This window comes from Rhinolophus sinicus, chromosome 8 (assembly GCF_057876585.1).
Source record: "Rhinolophus sinicus isolate RSI-liver-muscle chromosome 8, RSI-T2T, whole genome shotgun sequence".
NCBI classification, from domain to species: Eukaryota; Metazoa; Chordata; class Mammalia; order Chiroptera; family Rhinolophidae; genus Rhinolophus; species Rhinolophus sinicus.
Genome location: NC_142508.1, coordinates 4,981,977 through 4,995,650, shown reverse-complemented (window position 1 = coordinate 4,995,650; position 13,674 = coordinate 4,981,977). Strand labels below are relative to the sequence as shown.

At 46.0% G+C, this 13,674-nt stretch overlaps 1 protein-coding gene across 1 annotated transcript in view; it reads left to right on the top strand.

Annotated features, from left to right (window-relative positions):
- CNTNAP2 (contactin associated protein 2) overlaps positions 1-13,674 on the top strand; it is a 1,494,727-nt gene that overhangs the window by 1,317,080 nt on the left and 163,973 nt on the right. The window contains exon 17 of the mRNA XM_088799852.1: positions 10,880-11,098. Coding sequence (XP_088655978.1) covers positions 10,880-11,098 — 219 coding nt within the window. The remainder of the gene's footprint in view (positions 1-10,879; positions 11,099-13,674) is intronic.

Below are 13,674 nucleotides of genomic sequence, written 5' to 3'. Positions count from 1 at the left end.
TGTCAGGTGTAATTATGACACCGAATTATGGTCACCTGCATCCCGATTCCTGCGGACATTAGTTTAAACACCCGAGCATGCTGGCCCTTCAGACTTGGGAGGATTTTACTTCAAAAAATAGCATGCCCTATTTTTAGCCATTTTTGATAGGAAAAAAATTCACGTCTTGTTCAAAATTATTTTATGGTAATATTTGACCACTCTCTCACTCCCTTTTTTTTTTTTTTTTTTCAATCCTCTCAGGTATCCTAAAAACAGGAAAGAAATAAGGAATATTTCGCTGTAGTTTTAGATTCCCGCTCACTTTCTGTATTTAAATGAAATCCCACTCTGCATTTTGATTAAGTCACTCCTCTGTTTAAACACTTGTTGAAATTATAGAACAGAGTTGCTTAAATTGTCACCAAATTTTGCAAAAAAGTGAAAATTATCAGATTGTGAGTTTTTAAAATTATACAAAGCTTGTTTGTTTATTGTGAATGATTTAAAAATCCAGAGAAGCAAAAAGAATTTTAAAAATCAGCTATAATCTCATTCTAATGTATTTAATGCTATGCTATTGGTATGCACATTTCCAAACATTTTTCTGTGCACTTATATTTAATTTTTTACAAAAATGAGGTCATATGGTACATACTGTTTGTAACCCACTTGTTCCATGTAACAGTATTTTAGAAACACATTTCCACGTCAACTTTTTAAAAGCTGCACAATAGTGATTTTTTTTTTTAATCAACTGAGGGCAGAGACTATATCAGAACCTTCAAGAGAACATGGGTAGTTTGGAAAATCATCATTTCACATCTCCAGAACAAAACAAAAAAGCTGTTGTTTTTGTTGCACAACCTACAGGATATGACACACAAAAAAATTTTATTGCCTGGTAGGATGTTTATCTGAGATCTGCAGGGCTTTGTGTTATTTCCCATCAGCCTCCACAGTCTGGGCAACCCAGCATCTGCCGATGCTAATTAGATTATGATGTCAGCAAATGGCAGCACGGGTTAAAAATGATTGGGAAACCCAGGGTCTCGCTTGCCAAGTGTTCCGTTTCACCAGTGATCCCTTCTCGTTGGGCCTAATTGCTACATGACAGACTTTCACACATTCTGCTCTCCTGGCTTCCTGTTCTCAGACCATGGTACGTGTACCACACAGCTGCAAACTACACACTGTAAGCGTGTCCTGTGCTACTGCTGTTTAAGGCTTCGTCCCGCACCACAGCCTCACGCACAGGATGGGCTCAGAAGCTGAAAACAGAAGATGCGAGCTGGGAAAGCCACTCAAGGATATGCCCTGCAGGGCGAGGCTCCTCAAGGATGAGCCTGTTCCCAGAGTAGGTAGGTCCTTGTTAAGCGTCTGTCAAACCAACCGGAGGCAGAGGTGACAAGGAGCTCAAACCTCCCCGCGACGGTCCTTTCAAAGGACAGAAACCTTTGTTCTAGAGAGAAACTGTGTGCCATCAGTTCAGCAAACCATGAAAACAGCAAGCATGATTGTTGGAACCGTGTACAAACTGGCCCTTAAAAAAAAAAACAAAAAAAACAGGTTCCAAGGTGATTTATATGTGCAGTCTCTAGGAAGGCAAAATGTTTATTTATGCAATATAATCAGGAAAGTTGTATTTTCAGCTATTATCGTCAGAAATAAGGGAAAAGGAAGAATACTTTATGATGAATTATTTAATATCCTCCATTTCCAGAGGAATGCTTTGTTCAAATAGAAATTGGTTGGCACCGGCATAAGGAACGCTGTGAAGTGATTTCTTGCCTTTTTTCAGAGGTGGAAATAGATGACTTCAGGGCCTAATAACTCTTCTCCAGTGTTAATTGAGCATTTATTCTAGGACATTCCGATCCTGGGACTCTGAGATCCTGCATTTTCCATATTCAGCCTAAGAGTCCTCGTTTCTAACATTCCTACTAAATAGAAGATAATGAACAAATTAAGCCATCGTAGCTGGAGGAAAGTCGTAAGATCATTTAAATCAGTTCTGCATCTCTTGCAAAGAAAGACACCAAGGACAAAAGAACTTTTCTAGAAGTTTCTCTCACTTAAGAGAGCTTGTTCGGCAGGAAGAAAGTGATCCTCCTGTTCTCTCGCAGCTCTCTGTATTCCCATCTAAAATCTGTGCTGACCCTGTGGCACTATTTAACTTTTTCTTCACTGTTTGCCTGACGTCTCAGACACTGTCATTGAAGTACCTCTGGTGGTGAAACAGAAAACAAGGTAAATCTTGTTCCACAGCATGTAGACTATGGAATCTTCATTTGGTGCTTTTTTGTTTAGAGAGATCTTGTCTGAAATCATACCAGGGTGGCATTGAAAGGATAGGCTAGATAGGAAACAGTTTGCTGAGAGAGAGGCGGGCGGGGTGGTGGAGAGGGGAGGGGAGGGGAGGGGAGGGGAGGGGAGGGGAGGGGAGGGGAGGGGAGGGGAGGGGAGGGGAGGGGAGGGGAGGGGAGGGGAGGGGAGGGGAGGGGAGGGGAGGGGAGGGGAGGGGAGGGGAGGGGAGGGGAGGGGAGGGGAGGGGAGGGGAGGGGAGGGGAGGGGAGGGGAGGGGAGGGGAGGGGAGGGGAGGGGAGGGGAGGGGAGGGGAGGGGAGGGGAGGGGAGGGGAGGGGAGGGGAGGGGAGGGGAGGGGAGGGGAGGGGAGGGGAGAAGCAATGCCTGCGATATAGCTGGTCTGAAACCCAGTCCATGAAACCCGGAAGCAGATGCCTCCTTGTATGTTTTCCTTCTGGCGGACGTCCTCGCAGCTCTCGCCAGCAGCCATGCTCCTTCCACGGCCTCGTCCTTTCCTCCAAAGACCTTGTCTTCAGCTTTTCCTCATCATCAGTGTCCCCATGAGCATAGCCAGCCAGTGCTCAGTCATTTCGAAGTTCTACTGAATTAACTTATAAGCATCCGCTTGGTCCGCATGAACACCCATCGGCTTTTTGTCCAAATCGAGGTGTTTGAGCACCGGTTGGACGACCTCCTGTGGACCCAAGTCCCACCATCCATTCTCCCTGAACCCTCCAAAGCCATGGACCCCGGTGAGCCTGCGCTCTCTGACACCACCTGAAAGCCACCCCATCAATTACTTCTCTACCAACGCATGTTGCCATCAATGGGTGTTTCTCATCTTGACGCACAATCTGACTCTGGTCAAGAGAAAAGCTTCCTTGCCATCTGTCCCGTCTTTTAATCCACTCTCCTCTCCATCTCTGGAGAATCCATAGGCATCCAACTTCACGATTTCTCTAAAGCAGCTTCTGCGTTGATTTCCCTTTAGCACAAATGTTCTATCTTCACAGTCACCATCCAAGACTTTCATCTGTTCTTTTAAACTGGGCACACTCTGCCCAGCACACAAGTCTCTGCTGACTCCAATCACGAGAGTATTTAAATCCTGGTGACACCTCCCTTCCTGAGGACAGGTGCTGTTTCAAGCCACATGTCATGTTGGAAAGATTTTTGTCTTTTTCCTTTTTAACTGATATAGGCCCATTAATATTCAAGAAGTGATTCTCAGAAGGTGGCGAAATGCATGGAGAAAACTAAAATTAGAAAGGCTTTGTGTTTTAAAGGCAGCCCTCTCTGTTTCTGGGCAGCCCACGGTAACTCCCTTTTGCGTCCTTCTCTCTATGGAAGTCTTTGTGTGTGAAGTTATTTTTTAGCCATAATAAAAAGCTTAAAGGCCAAGATACATAAAGAGAAATATTTCTCATACTCAAGAGGTTATCAAGATACCAGAGGTTTTAAAATGAGTTCGTAACATTGATTCTTCAGCTTCAGGCATTTCCTTGAAAAATTTCCAAAAGACTTCAAATAAATTTTCCAGGCCAGTGTTCATTTTCAGATGTGTTGAACACGGAGGTTTTTGGTATGAATATGCAAATGTAGCTCCAAAATTTTCCATATTCACAAACTAAGACTCTCATAAAGGAAAGCCAGGTTATTTTTTGTTTCCTGCATAACATGAAAGGCAGTCCAGGATCGTTGGGAAAGCAGAAGCTCTGTGCTTAGTTATAAACGTGCTCTGCCTCTCATAGACTCGCTTTCCTTAGCTAGGCAGTGCAGGCGGGCATGGAGGTGGGGCTCCAGGCTAGGAAGTCTTTCAGTCTTAACATGGCTAGATTCAGTCACATTGATCCAAACTGAAGCGATTGTTTTTATTTTTGCAGACAATTAGACCAACCGCAAACTTAGAAAGACCACAGCCCGCACAAGATTGCACATACTTCTGACACCCACTGCAAATTTGTGGGGGTCCCCCCCAAATCTCCCTCAGATTCCATAATTTTCTAGAGGGACTCACAGAACTCACCAGAGGCTATACTCATGTACTCATGGTTATACTTGTTACAGGGAAAGAATACAGATTAGAATCAGACAAAAAAAGGAGCACAGAGGGCAGAGACCAAGAAAAGTACCAGATGCCAACTTTCCAGGGGTGCTTTTCCCATGAAGCCACGCGCACGTTCCTTTCCCAGAATCCATTGTGACAGTATGCAGGGGGTACCGCCAACTAGGGCAGCCCCTGCGAGCCCCAGTGTCCGAGTCTTTATTCAGGCTCCATTCCACAGCAACGTTGGACTGCCTACGTGGCTGACCTCGGTTTTCAGCCCCTCGAGGTGTTGAACTGTATAACCCAAACTTCACCCTACATCCCATTGTTGGTCTATCTGGGATGGTGAACCCCCACCCCAAATACTATGTGTGAGGCCCGGTCCCCCTCTAAATCACATGTAGACTCTGGCATGACCCAGGGCTCCCGCGTATAACATTTCAAGCATACAGACATTACCTTTTCAGAGCCAGGGCAAAGTGCAGACCTCTCTTGGGACAAGGTTAAACTATTTACTACACGTTTTGAAAATCTTTCTCTTGATGATAAGGAAGCAAAAGATTCCTAGGCTCTTCCTGCTGGAATGAAATGTGGAAATCCTAGTGTTCCTTAAATAGGATTCCCAGGCTGCTTGCATCAGAGTCAGCTGGCTTTAATAAAACACAACTTACTGAATCAGAAGCTCTGTGAGAGGAGCTTGGACTATGCATTCAAGCATGTAGCAGTTTCTTCTGTAAGCCAAAATGTGAGAAATATAGTTATGATGCAAGGTCCTTGTTCCTAAGAATAGAGTGAAAATACCATGAGCTGTAAAAACAGGAGAAAACTCTGCTTCTGGCGCCACTGCTGAGCTGATCCTGGATAAGCCTTTGTTCCTCAAATGTCAGCTATTTGGGAACAACGTTGAGCACAGTTTGTTTCAAGCAGATGTAACTAAGGTATTGAGTTCCTAGACTGATAAAGTCTACATTGTCACTATGTGCTTAGGGAAGATGCTTGTGGGGTACAAGATAGCATCCCCTACATGTGCTGGTGGGCTAACGTGTGGTTTGCCTTAAGAAAGTGTGTGGATTTCTTTTTTCAGAGTATCTATTATAACTGGCCTCTGGCAGGAATGTTCTGATTCGTTCTTTCATTCACTCGTTCATTCACGAATTGTTGAGTGCCTACTGTTTGGCAGGTATTATTCCCGGTGCTGAGGCTATAGCAAAAATGAACAAAACATAAAATGCTTCTACTTTAGTGAGGCCGGAAACACATGTATTGTATATCGCGTCAGAAGGTGACCATGCTGCAGAGCTCTAAAAAACCAGGCTAGAGGGGGAAAGGCAGCTGAGAGAGGGTTTTGTCTTTAACAGGATGTTTGGGAAAGGAGTCTCTACTGTGATGCCTTGTGAACACAGAGGTAAAGGAGCAGCTGCAGAGATGTCTGAGTAAAAGGGAACGGTACGTGCTAAAACCCTGAGGCAGGAACAGCTTCACAAGGTAGTGAAGGGGAAAGCTTTATGTGATGGGGTTAAAGAAAGACACAGACAGTCTCAGCGGCTCTCTCAAGGAATGGGGCAACAAAAGGGAACACAGAAATGAGATATAAGGTCCAAAGGAGAGTTTTGTGGTGGTGGCTGTTAGGCTTGGAGTCATGTCAGCCTGTTCATGTGGAATGATCCAGTAGAGAGAAGAAAACGTGGGAGCTGTAGAAGAGCGGGGAGCATTGCTGGAGTGGTGCCCCTGAGTGGGTAGGAAGATACAACTTCCAGGGGAGCACCTCTGGGCTGAGGTAGAAACATCGGTGTTCTCTTTGCTTCTTCCTCCTTTCCCTTGTTTCTCTGGTTCTCACGGTGAACTCACTGTCGGCCTACCTGGTTCTCCTCATAACCCTCTCATGTTGCATTAATTCTCTCGTCTCCTGACGTTCACTTAGCCCTTCCTTCATAAAACAGAAAACAGAGTTGCATATTCCTCACATTCTCCACTATAGAGTGAAGCTAAGGTATCTGCTCTGCCTGTGACCCATTTTGTTTGTACGGGCTCAGTGAGATTTTGTGAGGAACAGCCTGTTGGAAACTGTCACCCCTTAAACTTCATTTCAGAAAAGGGAGAAGCCCACCATTCTGAAAACTGCTGCAGTGTTAGCTGGTCATCTCAGCGCGTTCACTCTGTGTGCCTGTCCGTGGCTTTTCTCTTTCCCTGTTCCCTATTGAATGACCACATTGTTTCTGCTACTTCCAACGGACACTTTTGAGTCTGTCTACCTGTGACCTCACCTGCTAGGAGAACTCAGTGCCAAAACGTCTACTATCCTGGTGAGTGGTTAAATTTGTCACTTCAGGACCTTAAGTCTGGAGTGATTTATTTGGGAAAACTTATCATGAGTTAGAAGGAGAGCGAGTAATGCCACCTGCTATATTTAATGGGGGGAGGAGGCAATAGGGAGAACTGTCTGTCCTTGGTTGTCCATTCGTTGTTTCGTCACTCAGATGAAGTCCTGAGCCAGATGTATTCTAAGGTAATCTCTGCCGTCGGTACTTGTTTCTGATGCCAGGCTGCCACCTTGTGCATTTCTCTTTTAATGTTTCTTTTCTCCTTATAGTGATCCAATATGCAAAACTATCATTAGGACTGGCTATATTTCACTTTACTATGTCTCTTAGAGTCTTGGAAATTTGATCGTACAATGTTGGTATTGGAAGGGAGCTTAGAGATCACCACGTTCAGGTTTTCCCACCACCTTTCAGACCCAGAAACTCTTGGAAAACCATAAATATAGTCTTCATTTCGGTTACCAGTAACCTGAGGCCCAAAAAAGGTGAAAAGGCAAAGTTAAGAGTTGAACTCATCATATACACTGAGTGCTAAACCATTCCCCAGGTCAGTTAAGATGCTTCCAGATCGAATAAAAATGGCTTCAGCAATAATAACCCCCTCTCATGAGACGTTTTAAGGTGGCTCCAGGAAACACTCAGGGGCTGAGCAACATCGCCAAAGGCCCAGGTGTGTTGCGTTCCCCTCCCTGTTCTCTTCAGTGTATCTGGTGTCTATAAGGTGACATTGGGAACTACCGCCTCCCAAGATCAAGGGGCAAAAAAGGGACTGACTATTTTTTCTCGTACGAGTTAAGAAATTGGTCGCAAAAGGCCCCCCAAGACTCCCTCTTGTGTCTTATTGGCCAGGAGGGAGTAATGTGTCCCATTTTAACAAGGTAACTAGGAAGGAGCATGGAATTGCCATGTTCGACTCAGACAAATCCAAATTCACCCTGTGAGCCTGGAGTGGGACCGTCCTTACGTGATGTGTCCGATTCTATGGCAGCTGTCAGATCCTCAGGCAAAATCGGGTCAGCACACAAGGAAAAGGCAGGGAGTGGACATTGTTGGGGGAAATTCTCCATGAGTCTCTCCCATTTCTGCTTGTCTTCTGAGCAAGAGGCATTGAGAGCTCTGTCTGTCCCCTTCTAGCGGACAGCTTTGGAAGACAGAGACAGTATCTTCTTCGGGGACAGAGGGTAGATTTGTTTTCTGACCAGGATAATAAAGCTAATGTTTCTCCCCTGAACAAAAGTTGAGCACATTTGCTGGCAGCCACCTTCACAGATTGGGGTTCCCTAAATTCAGGATTCCTCGGCTGTGACCCAAACTCACTGCACATGCAGCATCCATCTGAGCTGCTTCACGGGGACAAGGGGCGCCCATGTCCTGCTGCCCACCTCACTGTGAACAATAACGTCCTTTGTCTCTGACCCAGGAGTCTCCTGCCTTCTTCCAGCACCGGTGAAACGAGCAAGTCGGGTCCAATCTCAGGTGCCCCGTTCTTGATACTCATGGAAAAGCAACTGTTAGTGTTTGCCACAGTCTTCTTTCCAAAGAGCCACACACACTAGACGCTTCCACTTCTCAACTACTTACTTCTGCGAGTAAGAATATTTTCAGTGTGTGAGAAGCTCCGTCTCCACAGGCAGAAACGGGATAACACTTCAGGTTCCAATCGCAGGCACATACTCTACGTAGAGACGGTGCCATTGGCTCTGGCCCTTTGTATGCTGCCTCCCTTTCATCCGCTCACCGACTCTCTGTGATTATCACTTTTGAAGTGTCAGTTCCTCTCACCCAGAAGACCAGGAGCAATCAGCCACAAGCTGAACTTTAGACGCGTTTAAAGCACACTTGCCATTTGACTGGGAGATGGGATTTCTCAAAGGCGTCCCTTCGCAATGTCAGGGAAGCTGACATGGGGACTGCTTGGCTCCCACACGGGCCTGCCGCCCCTCCCTCGGGAGGCAGAGAAGGGGGCGGGTGTGCTCAGACTGGGACCGTTGCTCCGGCAGTGGTGCTTCCTCCAGGACGGGAGCTCTGCAGGAAGGACGTGCTCTCAGAGGCCCACGGTCTCCGGCCACTCTGGCTGTACCCCGCTGGGGTGAGAAGACTGAGCCGGATCTCAGAGACTTGCCTTCTCTAGAGTGGAGCGTTGATGTTAAGAAGACCTCAGGCCAGAGGGGAAACAGGGGACCCAGGGTGACAAGAAGAGAAGAAAGCATGGCCAGTTCCCAGTTAACTTCTGCTACTCAGAGTGTCTCTAAGTGGTGACATGTAAACAAACACCTGGGCGAGAATTCATGGTAGCAGGAGGAGAGGAGAGGAAATTAGAGCAGCATGCATCCCTCCGAGTCAAACCTTAGGGTTAAACTTAATTTATCCCCCAATTCTAGCTCCCTGCTGGCTGTTGGTACCTTTAAAAATGAAACAATCTTTTCTCCTTACCTCAGGAACCCGCGTTCTCTTGCTAATCTGACAGTTTGTGTTTTAAAGTGCGTCTGCTAAGACAAAGCACTACGAGAACACAACAGATTCACTCTTAAAACTCAGGACACTCTTTCCCCATTGATTATACCAGAAATGCAGGGAAGGTCATTCCTGGGGAGTCACATGGTCGTCAGTCTGCTCTCTGATCGCACTCCCATAGAAACCCTGAATGTCACCGGCCTGCATCCATCAGTGTGACCCTGGAAGCACGAGCGCCTAATTTAGAGGAGACATTTTACCCGAGTGTGTGTGTGGAATCACCACAGGGGTTAAAATCCCCTTACTAATGACATAAAGGATCAAAATTCCTTGGTACAATTAGGTTCATTAAATTGAGCTCTACATCTGATAATCCCTGTAGTTCAATAAACTTAATGCAGGTTTCAGAGGGGCCTAACCCGGAGCCGGGGACAGTCCGAGTCCTGAGAGACTCTGGCCCAATGTGGGTTTTAAATTAGAATTTTGATTGCTTGTGACATCATCTCAAAATGGTACCAGTCCAGAGAAGCTGAATTTTCCATTAGCCCGGGGAGAGAAAAATGACAGATATTTAATTAAACTGCTTAGCGATTGGGCATAAGACTTACTGATAACACGAAAAGCTAAATCTCTATATAAGCCAAGTTAGGAATTTCACTGGTAGGCCACGTCTTTAACGTGGAAAAGAATTCTCCCAGCCTATGGAGCTGGGGACGTGTCTGCTGCTCCTGCGTTAAGCCACCTCTCCTGCCAACTGCAAGAAAAATATACATTTAAAAAATGTGTTCATAAAACACTGTGTGGTCACTGAGGAACTTAAAACCTAAAATGTGAAGCAAGAAAACTATTTACAACCGAAATTGCCAAAGCAACCACCTACTCCACTTTTCTGTTGTTGAAAGCTGATTTATTACACAAGGAGGTTGGCTTGGGGCAGATCTATGAACAAAGAATGATTTGTGGTCAGTGCCAGAGGGTAGGTTCCAAGAAGGCTCCAGCATCGCAGATGGGGAATGACTGAGGTCACACGAATGATCCCGGTAAAGGGTCACAGGGCAGGAATCTGAGGCTACCTTTTGGGCAGCCACAGGTGAACTGGAAAAGACGCGGGTCACCCTCCTCATGCTCCCATGATTCCTTGCTCCCTAACTTTCAGTAGGAACCACCATGCTTAGATAAATGAAACAAAACATTGTGAATTCTCTCCCACAGCGGGCACTCTCATCTCCACATGTTAATATTTTCCAGGGAGCTTTTAAAAATACCAACACCTACACCAGAGCAGCAGAGCCAGACTCTCTGGGCATAGAGCTGGACACAGGTGTCCACTTCCCTAGAGCTATGGAAGAATTATGTGGGGGCTAGAATGAAAAGAGCCCGGGCTCTAGAATCTGACAAGCCTGGGTTCACGTCCTGACTTCATTGTTCATGAAACCTAAGACGCTCAGCATGTGCCTCACCTCTCCAAGCCTCACTTCCCTCGTCTGGAAAGAGGCAATGATGGTAACCTCTCAATAGGCTTCTAAAGAGAAAGAAAATGAATGCACCCCTGGCCCCAGGACAAGTCTGCTGTCCTCCCCTTGGTTATTAATGGCTAACAATGGATCGATGTTTTATCCTTTTCAAATGATTGCGCCATGGACCTTTGTAGCAAGTGATGGGCTTACATTATTAATCTCTCCCCGCTTCGTTTTTCCTCTAGAATTCAGTGTTCTCTTTGGGCGTCTGGGAGGAACATACTCACGTGCCTCTCACGCTTTCTGTTCTTCCAGCTACCACAGAAGTCTCCTTTTCATTTGATGTTGGAAATGGGCCAGTGGAGATTGTGGTAAGGTCGCCCTCCCCTCTCAACGATGACCAGTGGCACCGGGTCACCGCGGAGAGGAACGTCAAGCAGGCCAGCCTCCAGGTGGACCGGCTGCCACAGCAGGTCCGCAAGGCGCCCAGCGAAGGCCATACCCGCCTGGAACTGTACAGCCAGCTGTTTGTGGGTGAGTAACACAGCGGCCGCCATGACTGTCCTCTGTTGATGTGAATAACCTTTGCAATGGAAAAAGGGAAATACTCTGAGTGTTTTGCTAGAGATCTTTCTAAAAGCAAGTAGGAATCTGGGTCTCTTGTAGTCTCCTCCAAGTCAGAGGGAACGAGGAAGAGGATTCAAGAGACCTAAACCCAGTCCCACGCTGCACTCTCCGGAGCTCACAGCCTTAATCTACAAAATCAGAGGGGAGCCAGGATATCGCTGAGGCCTCTGACCTGTACACCTTTAGGTTTGTGGCTTTAGAACAGCCTAACGTTCTTTGATAATTTACAGCACGAGGAAGGAAAAGGGAGGGAAACGACATCAGTTCCCTCCATCCAGATTTGCTTGGAACAATAAGTAGAAATCCATTCCTTTCCCTACCCATCCTCAAGGTTCCAGGCAGAGAAAGGTTTCAGCTTCTCCTTATGTAGGATCTTTCTACGCGGCACAAAGATCAACCCTGAGAAGAAATTTAAAGAGCAGAAGGTTAAGTGTCCTAAGACGGAAGTGGACTGTTCCAGCTGAACCTAACCTCACTTCAAATCAATACCTATTTCCATCGCTAGTTAAATTTTCAATGTCGTTTTCCAGAAATCTAACAGTGTAGGAAAGTAGCTGTTTTTCCTCTGTTGAATGAAAACACAGCAAGTCTGAAGGACTTTGGGGCTGTGTGCCACCTTAGACGCCCGCCCCCCCCCCCGGGTTTCTGGGGGTTAATTGATCAAGTCACTCAACTGTGATGTCTCAGATGCAGCCACACCAGAGGTGACCTGGTGGTTGGTCATATTCATGATACCTGCCCCCATGGCAGCGACTCACCGGAGGTCAGTTCATTTTAATAGGGGCCAATGTCCCCACATCTTTCATAGTTGTGTGAGATGCTTTTAAGAACATTAGAAAGTCACACAAAGAAAGGTAAAATTAAGTATTTACTCCTTTGGTGCAATGTGGGGAAACCACAAAGGTGTGAGCTTAGTCCATTAGCTTTGGAAACAAAACCGACTTGTCAACAAGCCGTGTCAGCCAAGGGCCATGCAAGAGTCGTAGATTTTGAAATAAAATACTGACTCCTCCACCTCATCGAGAACCCAGCCCTTGCCAAACCCCTCCCTCAAGTTGTAGTTCTCAAAATTACACATCGCTTTTACATTATTTGGTATTAAACATCCAGCCCACTGACTCCTGCTAAATATTGGGAGCAAGGTTCACTTTTTCAGGCTGTCTGGCCCGGACCTCCTAAGGGAAGTTTATTCCAAAATCCTGTTAGTCCCAAGCGTGCTGGTTAGATTCTACTTGGTTTTCATCATCACAAGTGACCCAAACTCACCCAGTTTCTCACTTTTTTAAATTTGTCATTGGTTATAGAGATCCAACTTTACTTTTCTCTCCTTCTGTCCACTAACTATAGTTGTCTCCAAGAATTTTGGAGGCCAAGTAAATTTGTGAACTGGAGAGGGGCAGGGGGAGCATTTATTCTAGTCTTGGAAAGAATTCTGATTTGTGTACACGAGAACCACTTATAAAAAGAGAAGAGTAAAGAGGGCTGAGGCAGAATTTGATAAAACAATTAAATTTCAGGGACAGGCAGAAAAGTTGCATCTCAGGAAGAAGAATGAGGAGGAACAGAAAGAACAAGTGAGGAACAACTAGGAGCAGGACATCACAGGAGGGGAGGGTTTCCTGAGATTCTCTTTATTATAACAAATGGCGTCAAGTGCCCTGGGTTAAATTAGACTAGAAAAATAGCCTTTGAATGTAGTAATTACAAAACCACTGGTGACCCCAGAAAGAAAAGGTTCAAACGGTGCCCAGACTTGATGCGTCCAACACATCTATTCACTAGATGAAAAAGAGTAAGTCTCCCGTCCCAGTTTCTAATTTCCTGTTACCTTTGAGGTCGGCATGATACACATCGCCCAGACACAAGCTGTTTGAGCCAATATGAAAAATATTGTTCTTCAATAGAGGTCCACCCCAGGGGCGGGAGGGGGGGTGTGCTCATTTCCAGAAAAAAAAATCAAGTTCAATAGCTATGAAATCCTGGAGCCAGCTATGCCACGACTGTTCGGTAGGGATTCCGGCAACGAGAGTCGTTCTCTGTTCCGCTCTAATAAGAAGTGTCATCTTGACCACGTATCACCGCTGTCCCTCCTTGAGTCTTTGTTTTTCCATCTGTCTAATGAGGGAGTTGGATTCGTTGGTCCCCCAAATTTCTTCCAGCTTTAACCATTTATGATTACGTGTTTAGAGATGGTTTAAAAAGGCCTGAGTTGCCAAAAAGTTGTCCTCTCCACAGGTCGTGTGGTTAAGCCACGTGGCTTTGGGTCCCAGCTGCTCCGCTGACCAGCTGGGACCACGGACAAGTCATGTAACATTTCTGTGCTAATTAGGGATGTGGGTCCTGCATTCCAGGACGAGATGAGTTGTTCTGCCCTGAGCACCGTGTAAACCGTGGCACCGAGTCCATACGCGTGAATAAGACTTATTTCTCTCTCTGTTCCTTTACCTTTTACTCTCTCAGCTTCCTTCTTCCTCCATGTAACA